At 41.1% G+C, this 19,969-nt stretch overlaps 1 protein-coding gene across 6 annotated transcripts in view; it reads right to left on the minus strand.

Moving 5' to 3' along the window:
• Positions 1-19,969, minus strand: part of LOC131130787 (unconventional myosin-IXa-like) — an 87,894-nt gene that overhangs the window by 22,393 nt on the left and 45,532 nt on the right. For 4 of the 6 annotated variants that reach the window (XM_058074774.1, XM_058074770.1, XM_058074771.1 and 1 more), the window contains exons 3-13: positions 17,683-17,777; positions 17,496-17,558; positions 17,167-17,266; positions 15,296-15,349; positions 14,139-14,236; positions 11,947-12,073; positions 7,615-7,704; positions 3,035-3,151; positions 2,703-2,837; positions 1,855-1,976; positions 1,636-1,777 (exon numbers count right to left, since the gene is read on the minus strand). In XM_058074774.1, the coding sequence (XP_057930757.1) occupies positions 1,636-1,777; positions 1,855-1,976; positions 2,703-2,837; positions 3,035-3,151; positions 7,615-7,704; positions 11,947-12,073; positions 14,139-14,236; positions 15,296-15,349; positions 17,167-17,266; positions 17,496-17,558; positions 17,683-17,777 (1,143 nt within the window). Of the gene's footprint in view, positions 1-1,635; positions 1,778-1,854; positions 1,977-2,702; positions 2,838-3,034; positions 3,152-7,614; positions 7,705-11,946; positions 12,074-14,138; positions 14,240-15,295; positions 15,350-17,166; positions 17,267-17,495; positions 17,559-17,682; positions 17,778-19,969 lie in introns of all 6 variants that reach the window. The other 2 variants (XM_058074773.1, XM_058074772.1) reach the window with 2 other exon arrangements.

Genomic DNA, 19,969 nt, shown 5'->3' on the forward strand with positions numbered 1-19,969 from the left:
GAATCGGATTATATATTCACTTGGATTGGCAGTTATCTTTCGAGGTGTATACAAAAGTTAAATTCTTTCCGTTTGAGCAAATAAACTAAATGCAAGCGGACTATTCGGGTCCATGTATACTTGGCTGTTGACGCTTCATCTCTTATGTGTCTCCAGGGTGTTAAGTAAAGCACAAAACCCTCTAAGTTTCTTCTCGCATCTTGTGAGTCATACCAACACCTCTCCAGCACACAGGATAACCAACTGCTACAGATGAATAACATGGAGTCCCGCCACAAAACGGTCCAGCCATTCCAGCACATGTGCTTCTTATCAGAGCGCAGCTGGGAGGCGAGGGGGGAGAATTAGATTGAGCGGAGGGGCTGAAAAAGTAGGTCGACTGCACCACCAGAGCTTTACAAAGGCTTCGGAGAAATGGAAAAAAAGGGACAATATACTTAATATACTTATACAAAACTGCTCATATGTGATATATACTGATATAGATATATATTATATCTTATAATTATATCGATATGTTAGGACATAGATTATGTCTATAAGCTAACTGTGCCCCTAAAAATGTCCACCACACAATATTAAGTAAAACCACCTAAGTACATACAAAATAAAGTAATTGCTTCTCATGAATACCATTTATTATGGGCATATTCCCATAAATTATTAATTCATTCAATACCAAAGACGTAGTTATAGGTTTTTGCGAAACCCAACACCCAATCCCAACAAGGTATTCATACATCTTTTACATTTTTTTCATGCAAGAGGCTAAAGGAGGTGATGATGCAACTCCTTACCAATGGATTAGCTGGAGAGCAATTTTAATGCATAAAAACCGCCACTCGGTGGTAGAAGGGCATCATGAGAGGAAGGAGAAACATACATGACATGAAGAGGAAGCCCATCATATTGTGTATCACATGGAAAAAAAAGAAAATTGTAAATATTTGAAAAAAAAATGTTATTTTGATGTTTAAAAAGACTTTTTGGGTTGTTTATATTATGGTAAAGATGTTTAGATATTTGAGCTGTCATAAAAAGTGAAATATATTTGTGTCAATGTGAAAGTTATGGGCGGCATGGTGGTCGAGTGGTTAGCGTGCAGACCTCACAGCTAGGAGACCAGTGTTCAATTCCACCCTCGGCCATCTCTGTGTGGGTTTTCTCCGGGTACTCCGGTTTCCTCCCACATTCCAAAAACATGCTAGGTTAATTGGTGACTCCAAATTGTCCATAGGTATGAATGTGAGTGTGAATGGTTGTTTGTCTATATGTGCCCTGTGATTGGCTGGCGACCAGTCCAGTGTGTACCCCGCCTCTCACCCAAAGACAGCTAGGATAGGCTCCAGCACCCCCGCGACCCTCGTGAGGAAAAAGCAGTACAAAATGAATGAATACTCGTCAGAAACCTAAGAGTGCACTGAGTGGGATCATGGCGCTTGCCAGTTTGGCAGCATGTTGCCAGTTTTCAAGTTATGCTTGAAATGCATCTTTTCACAAAAAGCTTATTTTGTCCCTTTTCTGGCTGGCAACTGATATTTTTCTGAAACTTGCCTATGTTCCACTGCAACAAAATAACGTAAAAATAACATAAAAATATAAATATCCAAGTACAAATTCATTGACACGCCTCACCTTGACGCCATATTTGACTTTCCCAGCGTAGTGTCTGATGATGAAGGCGGGTTCCATGACGGCCGGGAACTCGATGTAGGTGTTTCCCTCATGCTGACGCTTGAACTTGTCCAGCAAGGTCTGATTGGAGGCCTGAGGGAAGCTGCACACAAAGTCACAGTGAAAAACAACACCACTGGTGACCTGGCACAAAAACAAAGCAGCCAGCAGGTGTCATACTTGCACTCCTCGTCCAGGAGGTGGAAGAGTGCAGTGGGTTTTTTGCTGATGAGATTGATGCAGCCGCTGTTGTCGATGTAGTCAATGGTGTGCCACGTGATGCCCTCTGCTCTGTATTCCTCCTGCACCAACAAAGACATCATTGCAATATGTCAACAAAGCAAAAACAAGTAAGGGAGGCTCTTCCTACTCCTTTCAAACATGATAATACTCAGTAAATAAGCAATCTGTGTAAATGGGTCATTAATATACATTGTTAAGCATGTTTGATACAACACAACCAATACCACAATTTAATGTTTGCAAGAGAACATTTCCCACCAATATCTTATGATAGTCGCTGTTACACGCCTCCTCTTACACGTCACAATAAACCAAAGGTGCTAGCGGATGAAATCTAACCTAATGTTGTTTCTTTCCTACACTGAGTCAGGAGAACATGTTAGAAGTGTTAATTTTGTCAAAGGCGTGGCTCTTGTATGTTGACTTACTTTGCGAGAGTGGCCAAAACACACTATACAAACACACACACACACACACACACACAGGGTGCTCCTTCTTACAGCTGAGATCTGCTCTCTGTGAGTGTTCTTAGCTTTGGCTACTTCAGGTTAACACACACACTAGAGAAATGGAAGAGAAAATAATAGCCTTGCACCATACTCCGATTAATACCCGTTCACTACCTTTTCCTTCTCGTTTGGCCTGTAGCCATTGGCCGGCGTGCAGCGTCGCCGCAACTTATCAGGGACAAAACACAGCTGACACCAAAGTAAAATGGCCATCCCAAGGTGACGTGCATTGGCCAAAAAGTGAAAAAAGGTCCAAGAATAACAGCGAGTGCGCACCTGCTCCAGTTTGAAGATGTGCTGGTTGAAGTAATGCTGCAGTCGCTCATTGGCAAAGTTGATGCAGAACTGTTCAAAGCTGTTGTTTTCGTAATCCTCAAAGCCAAAGATGTCCAACACGCCGATGGAAAGGACCTGGCAAGAAAACCCAATCATTGTTAGCTGTCTCACCGACAAAACTTTACAATGTAGGGATGTCAAAAAAAGAAAAAAAAAATGAAACTGCTTGGATACAAATTAAATACTCATTCTAATTGAACAAGGATATTTATTATATTGTGAGAGACTTGTGTGCAAAAACTAAAACACACACAACACACACACACACTTACCTTTGAGTTGTCCTCCAGGTCCTTGTTATTGAGCAGAGCGTGATTGGTTCTGAACACAATCCAGTCAAAGAGGGCGCTATACAATGATTTGGCCATGGAGTCCCTCACCGTGCCTGCCTACACACACAAAAAAAATAGCTTATATTTTGGCCCACACAAAATAACAATACTAATGAATCAATCCTGCTATTTGTAATGGAGTCTTAACATGCACCCGCTACAGTCTTACGTGAGTAAGAACTTTTTTGTTTGTTGTGAAGCTGCACTGAAAAGTTTCCATTTTCGTTTATTATCATCTCAACTCTTATGAAGTTGGCAGCACAAACCGGAAATCTTACTACGTGCTCGGGAGTGGGCGTGCCTGGAGGCGGTCGGTGGGTGGAATACATTAAAACAGACCATTTTCACAAGAACAACAAAATCCAAAGAAATACAGCTGAATAGGTGCAGATACTGGAAGAACTAGAACGCTTTTTTATACTGGTGTGTAGCTGCTCTATAGGAGTCCACAACTCAATACAAAGGGACGGAAAATGAGCACAATAGGTCCCCTTTAAAGAAGCAAAATGATGGAAGGATGGCATTATATCGGAAATTATATGTTAATATTGTTGCAAAATGCATTTAGCATTTAGACGCAGCCTGGAACCCTCTATAAAAGTGTGATTAAAGTTTGATTTGATCAATTCTGGTGTTTGCCGGGTAGTGATGACCGAGGCTGCTGAGGCCTTGGTCTGCCAGCGAAAAGATGCATTTCAAGAAGACGTCTCCTGCATTATTGATTCTGGCTATTTTTAGCTGCTTAGCCTGTGATGCTACAGCCGTGGACAACTTATGCAAAAGGGTGGTGAATAATTCAGAAGAAGAATCCTGATGAGTTGTGGTTGAAAAAGGAGACTCATGGGACTCAAAATTGATGTGTAAACCTTAGACAACACGTGTGTGCTTTGTTTGCTTTATACATGTTTGACCACAAAGTTAGCTACAAGCACATTACTAACATACTTCAGTGTAATCTTGTATGCATGTGTGAAATTTGTCATAAACCACTACCAATTACTAAATCTTAAATGTCTGGCCATATATAATATAGGTTGTACCAACCCCTAAATGTTTCTTTTTTTCCCCTAGTCCAGCTAGCAAACAACCAAACAGATGATAATAAACACCTAAGCTCCTTGGCAAGCAGAACAATTCAACCGAGCAACACACAAATACAAATGCTGGTTGTTTTTATGAGAGGCTGAAGCTACATTCTCTCTCACAAATGCCGTTGTGGGAAAAGAAAAGGTATTTAAATGGGGATCGTCCACGGACACAGTTGGCGTGCCAGTGCAGATGTTTCTGGCCCAACAGCGCCGCAGTTGTGTTGACTGCGCCCCATGAGAACTCATGTCAAGTCACATACATGCCAACAAAATAAGAATCAACTACTGTGAAGCAGCAGCTGTACTGCTGACACAACAGTACAACAAGTTTTTCTTACTTCTTATCTTTCGCTAGTTTCCAAATGCTGCCTGGTGTCACAAATACTGACCATCCGCTTCATTAGGAACCTTTTGATATATTATATTATATTATATTAGATTTTAGATTAGATATTATATTATATTATATTGTATTTGATTATATTAGATTATATTATGCTATGCATTGGTTAGTGCGCAGACCTCACAGCTAGGAGACCAGGGTTCAATTCCACCCTCGGCCATCTCTGTGTGGAGTTTGCATGCGTGGGTTTTCTCCGGGTTTCCTCCCACAATCCAAATACAAGTTAATTGGCCACTCCAAATTGTCCATAGGTATGTATGTGAGTGTGAATGGTTGTTTGTCTATATGTGCCCTGTGATTGGCTGGCCACCAGTCCAGGGTGTACCCCGCCTCTCGCCCAAAGACAGCTGGGATAGGCTCCAGCACCCCCGCGACCCTCGTGAGGAAAAGCGGTAGAAAATGAATGAATGAATATTATTATATTATATTATATTATATTATATTATATTATATTACATTTTCTACCTTTTATCCTCACGAGGGTGCTGGAGCCTATCCCAGCTGTCTTCGGGCGAGAGGTGGGGTACACCAGCCAATCACAGGGCACATATAGACAAACAACCATTCACACTCACATTCATACCTATGGACAATTTGGAGCCGACAATTAACCTAGCATGTTAAGTACCCAGAGTACCCGGAGAAAACCCACGCATGCACAGGGAGAACATGCAAACTCCGCACAGAGATGCCCGAGGGTGGAATCGAACCTGGGTCTCCTAGCTGCGTGGCCTGCACACTAACCACTCCCCGCCGTGCTGACTGACATAAACGGTTATTGAAATGGAAACTAAGTACTGTTGCCACTTTGTCTACAGACATTTAAAAAAAACAAACATAGATTTTTCTCAGTTAACAATCAATTAACATCTTTTGCAAGATTGCCCAACTTTGTGGTGATGTTCATAGTTAGGACAATGCCAATTTACTCACGTGTACTTGTTCATGCATGAGCATATACACGGATGCACAACATAGACATATTCCTCCCGCCAGTTACCTGTGATAACTGGGTACTTTGGACAATAGAAACAACCAGACTGACAAACTGGCAAATAATTATCCACTAAACAGGAAAGCCAAGGTAATGCAGTGCTGTGTTATGGACTGATGGCAGCAGCAAACAAGCTACTGTGTGCAGGGCATTTTTTGTAATGATTTCAAATAAAAGTTTTATTTACCGGATGCTTTAAAGCTAATAAAACTGTCGTCTTTGTAAAGGCAGGATGTATTAGTAGTTCTTGTACTGGACCTGATCATGACTCTCTGCAAAACCTCATATATCTGCTTCTTGTAGGAAATAGCCCATGTAGCGCACCAGGGTTGACTATTTTAGGATTAAGATTAGGTGCGCAGCCGAGAGGAAATGATGTGTGAGGGGCAAGAGTGAGACAAACAGCCGGACCCTGCAAGGTCTGGTTCTTGGCCCTGGTACTGTATATTCCAGTGGAGGCTGCACATTCCTCAGACAACAGCACATGACTGCAGGGATGAGGCGGGGGCGGTGGGGTCAGTATGTGAGCAACTATTGTTAGTGCACACATCAGATGTGTCTGTGGGTGGTGCAGGGGAAAGCATACTGTGTGTGTGTGTGTGTGTTTAGCATTTCCTTCCGCCCTGAAGGTGGGACGCAAATGAAATGGCATCCACTAATTGAAGACATTGATGGCCGTGTAAATGAAATCATGCTATTGACCGGCAGTCTTCATCGGAGAGGGGATTGTGACAGACGTCTCACTCCTGCAGCGCTTGCATGGACAGTTTATGGCCACTTGGCACGACAGGAAACAGGAAGTTGCACGGGAAGTTTAAAAAAAAAAAAAGGTTTGCACATGTGGGCCGGGACAGAAGGACAATGAAAACTCCCCAGACAAGTTTGAGGAAGCGTAGAAATACTAACTATGATGATGTACTGAGAGACAAAACAACAGGCTCTGATTGGCCTCCTTAGAGGTTTGTCCTGCAGTCTGTAAGATTAAGATGAGGATTAGGAATCTATTCATGTATTCTACATGGATACATTGCATTAAATGTATGCAGGATTTATCATCATTAGTGGCACACTAGAGAAGCTTTGCAGGTTTAAATGTAGTTTCCCATGTAGTTTCCAGTTTCACAAGTTGAACAAACAAAGATGGTGGAGCATCGTATTTATTTTTTTTTAGTTAGCAAGCTACTTCCTGGTTCGGAAGAATAACATAAGGCGTTAAGCATTTGTATTGAATGAAGAATATACATTACCACACACTTTATTTGGATTTACACGAAAATAAAATGAATTAATGAGCAGGCTAAAGGCTAGCTTATATTTATTTTATTTAACAACCCAATACAATACACTAATATGTGACTTTACTCATCTGTATACACCAGTCATTATTTGCACTATGACCCATTGACCATTGCACTAAAATTAATATATCTGCAATATGTCTGCTCCTGCATATGCTCCTGTGCAATACTATGTGTATATTTTGGATATCTTGTTAAATTGTCTTTTTTTACTCTACTTTTATATACTTTTTTTTTACTTGACTACTGCACTGAAAGGAGAAGCTCTCCAATCTCGTTGTACATCTTGTATAATGACAATAAAGGCCATTCCATTCCATTATTAGGGATGTTAAATATTGGCACATAAAAAGTTGTTTATATAAGTATATTTTTCTGCCAATTATGATATCGGCCCACGAGTGGTGATGTTCTGTGCCACACCGCAACAGGCTTCCTAGCTCAGTACAGTCATCCATCATTAACTGCTGTTAATTCCTGACCCGACCGCGATAAGTGAATTTCTGCAAAATATGATTTAATATTAATAAAGTGAATAATTTCGGACCATTATTTGAGCCCTGTCGACATGAAAATACATCACTATTGTCACAATAGGCCACAGTATGTCGTGGGTGGATCTCATACTGTAACCCCTGCTATATACTGTATACAGTACTTGCTAGTTGACAGACAAACAGCTTGGCTAACTTAAGAGCTCAAAAAGTGAAAGCAGGAGTCACATGTGACATGATCACCTCTGCAAGTTTGTAGGGCACAATGAGCCTCTCGCCGACTGTCACCGTCTTCCTGGTGGTCAGAGCTTCTAGCAGCATCTCCTCTTTCACCTGGAAAAGGGGACAAGATGCAGAAATGTGACAAATAGACAATGCTCTCCTACATAGAGTTCAAGAAAGAAAGCAAACACTTTCATGAGGTTATGAAAAGTTAAACTGTTCTGTTATACACACAACATGATCCTCATAGACCTGGCGCTCACAAGTAAACTGTTTCCTGCTTTCCGTATTCCTGTCTTCCCAGACGTAACCACAGATTTCCATGTGCACGCTCGCGGAGCCTTAACCTGGCCCCGCACCAACCGTTGATGACAGGGCCGCAGCGGGAAAAGCAGATGTAACACATCTCCTCTATAAACAGGGATTACGTGAGCGGGCACAACAGCTGCTGAGCTCACGTTTGTGTGAATAATTTGTGTCATGTCATGTGCAAAATGTAAGGATGTTTATGTTTGATGTAAAAACATGGGTCCTTTTTGGCCAGTTGCATCCTGATTGAACACAAACAGAGGGGGTGGAGAAACATCTGTGTGTGCGTATGTGTGGCATAATCAGACTTCACACTGTGCGCTAAGCCCTGTACAAGGAGCAAAGCCCATTCTGGATGGCGTTGATTGGTGGATATTTGCATGCATTAGTTGCTTGGTAGCACAGAGCTTTCAGCTATGATCACAGCCTAATCCCATCATAAACAAGTTTGTTCCAGTATTGAATATTTGCTAAAGAAACACTTTTTCTGAGTGGTAACTCCAAATAAGATGTGTATGACATACGGAAATAATACAAAACATAGTAAGCATTCTAATATTGGTAACAACAGTTTGCATTAGATCATAGGTGTCCAAAAAAGCAGTAACTAAAGCACTAATGTTACAAGAAAAAAAAAAATTTGAAGTAAAGTCATAATATTAATAGAAGAAACATTTATGTTGAAAAAGGAAAAAAAAAAGTCATAATATAAGAAAGAAACAAAACAAAAAAGACATTTTATGGAAAATGAAGTTGGGAAAAAGTTATATTATTATTTGAACAAAGTCATGATATTATGAAAAATAAAGCTTAAATATTCATTTCCTACTGCTTATCCTCACGAGGGTCGCGGGGGTGCTGGAGCCTATCCCAGCTGACTTCGGGCGAGAGGCGGGGTACATCCTGGACTGGTCGCCAGCCAATCACAGGGCACATATAGGCAAACAACCATTCACACTCACATTCATACCTATGGACAATTTGGAGTGGCCAATTAACCTAGCATGTTTTTGGACTGTGGGAGGAAACCGGAGTACCCGGAGAAAAGCCACACATGCACAGGGAGAACATGCAAACTCCACACAGAGATGGCCGAGGGTGGAATTGAACTCGGGTCTCCAAGCATCCTAACCACTCGTCCACCGTGCAGCACGAAAGCTTAAATATGTGTAAGAATATAAAAAAAACATTTACATGTGTTGGTTTTTAAAGAATACAAACGTGACCCCAGTATCCTTTCATTTTTAAAGTATGTGGCCCTCTGTGCAAAAACAAACCTCTACACACCTGTATTCGACTCTGAAGGTGTAACTAATGAACTGGCTAGTGAGTCAACATACACTAGATCCCCACCTAGTCTTGATTCTGGAGTTTCGACCCTGCTTATTCACAAATTTCATATCCGAAAATAGTGTTGTATCTGTGGGTAAACATCAGACCATCCCTACTTCTTACTTCATTATTAACTCTACTACTACACATCGGCCAGGCATGTGAATGTAACCTTATATGCATGTTTGAAATAAACTAAACCATTACCACTACCATAACAAAGTCACGCCTCTTACTCTCTGCAGTTGAGTAAATCACGAGGAAAGATAATAAACCAGTATTGTGCACTGTAATAGTGTTGTATTGGCTTACATGCTAAGAACAAGTCAAGCGGGAACTGGGGCGCCTCAACAGTCAAAACATCCCCGCTGGATTGTTGACAGAAGTCTAGGGAACACTTCAGACAGTCAATTGACCAGGACATGAGGCAACACTCATCTCGACAAGCGTGTGCATGTGTGATTGTGTGATTGTGTGATTGTGTGTTGTGTGTGTATGGGTCTTTTCTTCTCAAGCTGTGTGCCTTTCCCTGAACTACTTTTGCACAGTCGTCCCTCTCTACATTGATTGGCTCGTTTTTTTTTTTTTATGAATTAATTAATTAGCACCATTTCGTGGCTATTATTAGTCAAAAAATATTGAAAGACTAGTTATATTTGGTATTCTGGGCACTAGGCATCAATAATGAGATAAAACATTGCTGAGAAATGACATTACAGTTATGGCATGTCCGAAAATGAGCAAAAAGAAATTCTCCTATTCTGTTTGGACGTTTTTGGCTTTTTATTTTGTCTTTCTTCCCCTTTATTAAGTTTCAAACAAATAAATTGGAGGCAATTTTTATTTAGCTCACTTGCGTGCAATGCAGCCGTGACCGAATCTTGTGTAGAAAAACATAGCATAACCGCTTAGGAGTGAGTAAAAACACCTTAATTATGTTTACAACTAACATACTTGATTCTTGGTTTAAAATTGGACATAATTTCATCAAAATAAAATACATTTTATCTCAGCCAGAGACTCGCCTCCACGCTTTATCTTGTTGTTAGGACAATTGTAACTTATCACACAATGTTCTTCCACCACACATTCTGAGACACTGACAGGTAAGTGACCGAGTCCAAATGAGGTCTGAGTGTAATGAGTAGTAATTTCATGAAGATTAAGAAACATTTATGTTTTTTCATTTGCACTTTGGATTCCCACTATGCCCTCAGTGTGCCCACGACAGCTGACCGCTTGTGACTACTTTGGGCCGGGGCGGACCTCTTCGCAGTAACTGCAGAACAATATATTCTTTCACTTTTTAAAGTGATGCCCAAAGATTTGCCTTAGATTTGTTGCTCGTTGCCTTTGGGAAAGTTGGCAGATTTAGCGACAAAATAAAAAAGACCCAAATATATCGTAAGTGGCTGCAGGTAGCCGGGCTGGCCGCTGCTCGTATTGGCTATTTTCCCTTTGTGGCGCTGGTCTTGTGTCTATGTGTGTGAACAATGTCTTTTACCTGTATGCCGAGGTTTTTTTTAACAGTCCCACACTGTACTCCTTCATTAAGAGTCTAGTTTGGAGTTGTTTTTCCCCTCCCCTCTCCTAGTGTTGTCCCCCCCCCCTTCTTCCCCCCCTTCATCGCCCAATCGTCCCGTCCTGTCACCCCTTGTCTCACTGCATAGTATGTTGTATATGTATGGACGGATGATTGCACAATTTCGCTTGTACTCCTGTATAAGTGACAAGAATAAAGGGCTTACTACTACTACTACATATATACACATATATATTTTTTCCTTTGATCCTTTTTACAAAAATATATCAAAATCCTCTGATTTTTCTGGAAAAAGTTTGGACTGTAGAATGCACTATTCATTCATTCATTTTCTACCGCTTATCCTCACGAGGGTCGCGGGCATCCGGGAGCCTATCCGGGCAGGTGGGAGTCAGGGTACACCCTGGGCTGGTGGCCAGCCAATCCCAGGGCAAACAACCATTCACACTCACATTCATACCTATGGACAATTTGGAGTGGCCAATTAACCTAGCATGTTTTTGGAATGTGGGAGGAAACCGGAGTACCCGGAGAAAACCCACGCATGCACAGGGAGAGAACATGCAAACTCAGCACAGAATCGAACGGGTGGAATCGAACTTGTGTCTCTTAGCTGTGTGGCCTGCACGCTAACCACTCATCCGCCATGCAGCCCTATTTGAAGACATTTAAAGTTAAAGTTTAAACAGTTAATGCTTCCTATGTGTTGAGCTATGCCATCAGGTGGGTGACTTAAAAAAAGCCAAAAAAGAAGCCCAGGAGTAAAAATAAATGACATTAGCATGAAGCACCTTTTCACATCCACGGTCACAGCCTGCTTTCTCCAAAAATGTAAAGATTGCTTGAGATAATGACGAGGCTTCTCTGGTGGGTAAGTCATGGAATAAGTTTGCTGGAGGAAAAAATCAGCCAAAAGCAAAGAGAGTATTTAGGAAGAATAAACAAGCCCTGTGGTAACGTCCCGCTCCAGTTTTTCATTTTTATTATCCTTCAAAGTATTCAGCATTTAGCTCAGCATGGAGGCGGCGCCGCATGCTGCACTCAGAAATGTCACTCACTGTACAGTATGTGCTGTTTTTTGGGAAGGAAATGACCTTGAAAAGACTAAAAGCTGCAACTGTGTGTGCTGTTTTTGGGAGGGAAAGGGAAAAAAATTCAAACATGCTCACCTCCAGCAGCTCCGAGACGATGGGAAGGACTTCTGGGTTGCAGATGTCGATGGAGTCATCTCTGTATGTCTTCTTCTTGTAGCGGATGTTGCCCAGGTGGAGAATGGCCGACAACAAACTGAAAATCCTGACCGGGAGGAAACACATACTTATGTTAGGGATGTTTGGTTTAACAGAATTCAAATCCCATTAAATGAAAACCTCCAAAGATAATGATGACTTTAATAAGTAATTAAACCGTATATTCATCATAATTATGATGTGAAATTTTATGCAGACAAAAGCACTAACTTAAGTATTAGAGTATGTCCAATTATTTTTGCTGTTTTTTGGCAGTTTGGCAGCAGGCAAACCATTCCCGCCACCTACTTGAAATGTGTAGCTATATGGAGCTGACTCTTCTGTGGGTATTGCATCAAAGAAAAGGAAAGTGAAATTAGACATTTGAACACAAAAAGTTGAAAAACCGCCAATCAACACAGGCAGCATGGCTGGTCTAAGCCACTCAAATGCAGCAACTAGGGGTGTCCCAAACTGCTATTGATATTGATATTGGGCCGGTGACAAACCGTCCATTCCAGACTCCGCCTCAGCACATCTCCCGCCCAAAAAAAAATATTTTAAATCTCCAATTATTCCAGAACTCAGCCGCACGTGTGCTGACGAGGACCAGAGGGCGGGAGCACATTACACCAGTTTTAAAGTCGCTACATTGGCTCCCCGTCCGCTTCAGGATCGATTTTAAGATTCTCTTACTGGTTTTTAAATGTCTTAACGGCCTTGCACCTTCTTATTTATCTGATCTGCTTTTACCATATCAACCCCCGCGGACCCTGCGGTCCTCCGGCACTGGCCTTTTAACAATACCAAAACCCAGGACCAAAACCCATGCTGAGGCAGCATTTAGCCACTATGGCCCCCACCTGTGGAACAGCCTGCCGGAGAGCCTCAGGACTGCGGAGACTGTTGATATATATATATATATAAAAAAAAAGATTAAAGACACACCTTTTTAATCAGGCTTTTAAATAATATTTTTAAACTGTTTTTATCGTTTTAGCCCTATTTTATGCTTTTAGTTTTTAGCTTTTAACTCCAGTATTTCCTCAGGGGGGGTCCTCCACACTGGGGGATGTGTCGGGTCTGCTGAGGGGGTGCCATCCTTGGGTCCCTTCGACCCGGCCAGCTGGGGGTTCCTCCCTTTAATGTGGGGGTCCGCCCGTCTATCGGAGTCGGGGGGCCCGGGTGCTGGTCCCCTGATGGCACGGCCTGCGGCTCCTCCCAGTGTGGACGGCCCCAAAGGTGGCGTTTCCTTGATCCTCAGTGCCATGCCATGTCTCCCTACTGTGTGTGATTGTGATTGTGTGTGTGTGTGTGTGTGTCTAGTATGGAGGGTGGGAGGGAGGGGCTTTCTTACTATTTGTTTTTCCTTTTAATTGTGGTAATTGTTTTTAATTCTGTAAAGCACTTTGTGTTGCATGTCTTTGCGGGAAAAGTGCTATACAAATAAAGTTGATTTGATTTGATCTATCCAGCTATGGCCAGATAAGAGTTTGGGACACTCCAAATAAAACTTTATCCCAGATGCATAAAGAAGTAAATGGGTGCGTTTTTCTCACACCTACTGTTACTGCCCATTGTTGTCTTTTTAAGCAATCTCTTGACCAAGCTTTTTCCAACATTCCACACTACAAAATACATAATAAAAGTGTGTATGATTCATGCTGATATCAGATAGATAACAGTATCAGTTGATATTTAAGGTTACAAAATATGTATCAGTTGGGAAGTGAAATCGGGCCACAACTATCATCTACAACTATCATCAAGGATAGAGATGGTATTTCACTGTCTCTATGAAAGAGACAGTGAAAACTAAACCTTGCCTGTTGATTTTTTGTATGTTTTATTTGCAGGAAAAGAATAAGCATGGCTTAACTGGAATGTTTTCATGAAAACTGAATGTCATACACGTTGACTAAAGACTAGAGAGCTAGAGATGGGAGTGTGAAGACGAGCAGTGATTGATTGTTTCCATCCTCCATACAGTCACCATAGCAGCAAACCACATATGCCGAGCTGGTAAAAAGCTACCACAAGAATGCTTTTTAGGATAAATAGCTGCACAATCACTGCAGCACACAATAATATTGTGGTTCAAAAGTACTATTTCATCCCCATGCTACACTTACTGTTTGCGCGTGGCAGGAAGGAAGCCGACCATCTCCATGGCGAGTTGCAGACGCTCAAAGTCGTGTTTCAGGTCCTCGCCCTCCACTCTGAAGCAGTCCTGCTGGTCAAGCACACCATTTAATTTGAAGAAAAAGCACACGACCTTGTCCACATGCAACTACAAGCTTGGTCTTTGGGATCTTTAATAAATAAAACCAACATCTTATGTATATATGCTCTTTTTTTGGACACCAAAGGTTTGTTTGTTGTTAGGACGACCAATGTCAAAGATTGGTAGACTGTGGGTGTGGAAAGACGGTGACATCATCTCTGACAAAGCATGACCAAGATGACTGCTGATTTTCTGGGCTCTGATTGGCTCAGAAAAAACATAAGTTACAAGGAGTTTAAAGTCCCAGTGACCAACCATGAATAAAAAAATGGCGGCACTTTCAGCACTGGAGAACACACATTCAAGGAGAGGTTTGCTGTTAGCAAAATGGTAGCATTCAAGTTTGAGCTGAGAATGATCATTTGGGTTGCGTATCAATCCACAAATCTACAAAAGTGTTTTCCTTTTTAAAAAAAAAAAATATATAGATCCCGATTCGGGTAGTTTACATGATTTACATTTACATGACACCCAAACCTAATGATAATGCACTCACTGAGCACATTGCGTACATTACAGCTTATCAACACGACAAAGGGGATCTTTCCTTCATTATCTTTATTATCATCTTTATAAAGACATAAAAATGATTTAAATCACTATTGCTTGCTTTTACTCTTGACTTGAAAAACACGGCATACGAATAAAAGGGACTCTTACATCATTATTAATACTAGAACTAAACTTTCCCCTTGAAGATAGTGTTTTCCAGCCGTCACCTGACATCACATTATTTCAAAGCCAAATATCACTTTAAAGGGATTCTCAATGCTTTTGCTAATTTGTGTGTGTTCCAGGTTGAATAAAACAAAGCATTTATTTAAAAAACCAAACAAATACAATGTAGTATATTGTCAGGAGACAATAAGACATCCCTTTAAGCGCTTGTGAAACAGCAGTGTGCAGAGCTCGGTCGCACTAAGCCTAACCCTCCATCCATCTTTAGTCGGAAACAAACATCACGGTGCGCACATACACCCACGTGCACACAAACGTGATACTGACCAGCTCGCTCTCATAGTAATTGTCCCAGTGGCGTTTGTGTGATTTCTTTGTCATCTGCAAGTGAGGCACAGTGTGTTAGTGGCTTCGACCCACCCATTAATGGAAGCCATCATGTGACCTCGACGTTGGACATTCATCTAACATAAATACAGTGGAACCTCTAAAGCTGAACACAGTCTGTTCAGGGACGCAGGTCAACCTTTTGTGTTTGGATTTCGAAAACAATATTTCCCATAGGAAATCATGGAAATAGAAATCTGTTCCAGGGTCAAACTGTTGCCATCATAAATCCTTTATTATCTGTACAAAGTCACATTTTAGCATAATTAGGTGTCATACTAGTGTAAAGAGAAGTGAAGCAGTTTTAATACAGACCCTATAAGGCTGCATAAGGGGTTGTTAACATAACTGAAACATGTGACTTTAGTCAGGGACATATTGGAGAAGACACAATTTTTGAACCTATTTGTGCATATTATTGTTTGGAGTCTTTCATATGTTTTATACTAACAGAGCTGCTGCACCAATGTCCCTGTACAGTATGTCTTGAGTGCAAGCTTTCACACATAGGCAAAACTTTCATTTGGTGGTTAACATGGGAAACATATATTTTGCACTGAACAGGAAGTCACTGTGGACATGTTTTAATGCTATGGAACTAAAAAGATCCTAAAAAGAAAGAAAAGAAAATAAACTAAAAAGTAGAATTCAGGTTAATACTGCCATGCTATGATTTTTAAGCTTACTTTGCACTGAACAAGATGTTGCTGGCTTAAGTTTGCTACTTTCCATGTGATGTAACTTCCTGTCAATATTCTTCTCTTACCCCTTGTGGACACTAATCCTTTTGGAAGAAGTGGCACACAAAAAAATCCAAAGAAAAAGCAAACGGCTCAGGAGGTTTGCAGAGGACGTCCAACGTCAACTTTAGAGGTTCCGACACTTGCAGACAATTTTATTTCCACAGCACAAAAATATATTAACAGTTAACAGTTATTTAGGATACAACAGAGGGGAAATCTGGAGGAAAAAAAATAAATATGGATGAACTGTTTGTGTATTTGTGTGTGTACACGAGACAAACATACACACAGACGCACGACTGCCAGTGGTCTCGGCACGCAAGGCACTGCCAGATTAACTCTAGTCCTACTGTTGCCATGGAAACAGAGGTGTCTAGCAACAGGGGCAGCTGGGAGGAAGGAGGGGTTTGTTGTGGGCATTCACGGAGGAAACAAAATTGATTTTTTTATTTTTATTTTTTTGGTGGAAGCCCAAAAAGATAAACAGACGTTTGTGTTTCTTCTACTCTCCCAGAGTGTGTCCATGCTAAGATGGAATTTAACGCACACACGTAAACAGATACACACATGCGCCAGTGAGGGGTTGAAAGGTTTCAGCTGGTGCAATGGACACCAAAGATTACTCCAGTTGTGTGACTGTGACAGTAGATACAGTAGAAATACAGTTATTTGAATGCCCCTTAGACCGGCTTATTTTGCACTGAACAAAAAGTCAGTATGTGCATGTGTTAATGCTGTGTAACTGGACAGTAGTTAAGTTGTGACTGTGATAATGAGGACGCTAGTTGACAATAATACCACATACTTCGACATATACAAAATCATTTTCTATAGTTTGGCTATGTATGTTGACTGAAGCAGGCACTTTTTAGTAATATTTTCAACTGAGACGGTTTGGCAATATAAGTGGCAACACCTTAAATAGGTTCCACTTAATTACAAGTCAACTACAACGCAAGGAGGTAAGGAAGCAAGGAACATAGGAATAAGAAATAAAGGCTTCACTTGCATCTCACTTCCTTCTTGTGTTTTTATAGGTACTGTGTGTGTGTGTGTGCGTGCACTCACCTGGTTGAGGTAGTGGTATTCCTCAGGTTTGAGCATGTGGAAGGATGTCCTTTCCTCCTCGCTGGCTCCAGCTAGCAGGTAGTAGAAGACGTGGTAGTTCCTATGAGTGCACAACCAACCAACCAGTTAACCCCGCATGTCAAATAGTCACTACAACGAAGTCAGTTAAATGCAGTTACAGTTTCAATAACCAGTCACAGCTTGTCTATTTGAAAGAAGATGGTCCATTACTGGCTAGAAAGTGATGACACGTGGTTTGTGGTTTGTCCCACCGGTTGATTTGAGTGTGAATAAAGTGAGAAAAATACACTTAGCATTGGAGCTATCACCTTTCATTGTGCTCCTGGTAGACCAACCGGGATTTCTCCAACAGGTACTTCTCCACATAGGCCCTGAAACCACATAAAAGCCAACAATCAATTGTGTGTATAGCTAACTATCAATCATGTATTCTTAGTACCTTTATTAGTAATGAATGATTTGTCACATCGAGTGTTATGTGTACGTGTGTCTCACCCTCTGACAGTGCCACTGGCTTGGTAGTTGACCTGAATGAACTTGCCAAAGCGACTGGAGTTGTTGTTGTGGGCTGTCTTGGCGTTCCCAAAAGCCTGAGGAGAGAACAGAGAGAGCGCCACCGTCAGGTTAATGATGATTGGCAGCAGAAACAGCTTTCTGAGGTTGAAATCAGAAGCCCAGAATCGTCATCCATCAAATTTCTAGGGCAGGGGTCTCAAACACGTGGCTGGTTTGAGGCCCCCGCCTTGATATGAAAGTTTAATGTTAGTGCGGCCCGCACAAGTTTGATATGGATGCTGTATGGTATCATGTACCCAGAAAAAATTATTACGTTTGATTAATGTTCATGTTAAAGGTTAAATAACTTAATAGTTAACCTCCCTATCCATGTGGAAGTGGTAAGTTTTTGGCTATTTAAGTTTAAAGGAAATAACTTGAAGGCTACCGTTTAGGTCGCTAGCTCTCTAGTTTGCGAGTTAGCATGGGTCTCAAGGCCCTGCAGTTGCGCAATATGTTGTAAATAAAAAAAGTATAAATGTGACTATAGTCGTGTTTTGTCATGTCTACAGGGCTCTAATAATGCTTTGTTCATTTTAATCTGAAAAAAAAATTTGTCTACCCACCAACTATATGTGGTTTCTTAAGTTTTTATTATTTGCCGTCTTATTATTATTATTATATTTATTTATTACTGATTGATTGATTTTCTTTATTCTTGATTTGTTTATTTATTTTTCATCTTATTTTGTCCAGAAAAATAAAAATTAAGACATTTCAGAACAGTGGAATGTTTTATCAGAGCTTTTCTTGTAGAAAATCAAAACCAAAGCAAAGTTTATTAATTTTTCTGTTTTTAATAAACGCGTTTTCTTTAGGGTTTTTTTTTGGAAAACATGATGGGGCCCAGTCTCGCCCAGACGCTAGCTCCAGTGACCCCCAAGTAAATTGAGTTTGAGACCCCTGTTCTAGGGTGTCCAATTAAACTAACATGCATGTTTTTTCGGGGTATGGGATCAAGTCGGAGGACCAGAAGAAAACGAGAAACGTGCTATTTTATTGTCACATTATTAAAGACAGATGCCAAAATACAAACTCAAGACACCCAATATTACATCAATCTCAACACTAATAAATAATGTCATGATAAAATAACAATACAGTAATTATAGTAAGGGGCCGCACGGTGGCATGTGGTAGCATGTAGGCCACACAGTCAGGAGATCGGGAAGGCCTGGTTCGAACCTCACTTGGGCATCTCTGCAGAGTTTGCATGTTGCATGGAGGCTCACCAGGGGGGCCCACATGCCACCATGCACCACACTGACAAATTCCTAACACACCACAGCCACTATTCACACACACACACACACACACACACACACACACACACACACACACACACACACACACACACACACACACACACACACACACACAGCTACACATCCATCATTACAGGAAACATTCAGGTTCTCATTAGGGACATGTTGGGCCCCACCGTGTCTGCTTACGGCAAAGGGGATGAAAGAAGAAACGAAGATATGAAGAAAAGGAGATGAACATAAAGAGTGAGGTCGGGGGTGAGATGAGATGAAAGATGACAGGATGGAGGAGATGACGAGAGCCAGAGTGAGGAGAACGACAACAGAGAGTAGGAAGTGAAATCATATGAAGTGAGAAATGGAGGTGAGCACACGATTAAGAGGATTATTCATGCAATCAATAAAGGATGATTATATCACAAAAGGGAATATCATAAAAGTTCTATCCCTCTCCTCGGGTTCTGTCAAAGACACACTTAGCTTCTACTCTTATTTTTTAGCATATCCACCACTCATGCCTATTTTTCCCCTTCACTTCCACCTTCCCCTTCACAAATGTCCAAAGGACAGGATGCACAAGCTTCCACTTCAGGCTAATGATCTAAAACCATAAAATTAAAATAAGATAAAATAGAACCCAGGTAAGAACTGTATTTTAAAGCTTATTTTGCACTGAACAATATTTTAATGCTGTGTAACTACACAGTAGTTATGTTGTGGTACACTGCAATAATGACGACATAAACAATTGTACAACACATGACATATACAAACACCTTTTTAGTGAGCTTTGGCTTGAAATTTGATGTCGACAAAAGTGCTTCATCATGTGCACTTAAGCTGACACTAATAATAACACTGTGGACCGGGACTTGATGAGTTGATCCACATAGACCCGGTTGGCAACATCAGTGGAGCACACTTAAGTGGGTTTCGCTGTAGTACAGATTGCGCAATACACT

Source organism: Doryrhamphus excisus, chromosome 6 (genome assembly GCF_030265055.1).
Source record: "Doryrhamphus excisus isolate RoL2022-K1 chromosome 6, RoL_Dexc_1.0, whole genome shotgun sequence".
Lineage (NCBI taxonomy): Eukaryota > Metazoa > Chordata > Actinopteri > Syngnathiformes > Syngnathidae > Doryrhamphus > Doryrhamphus excisus.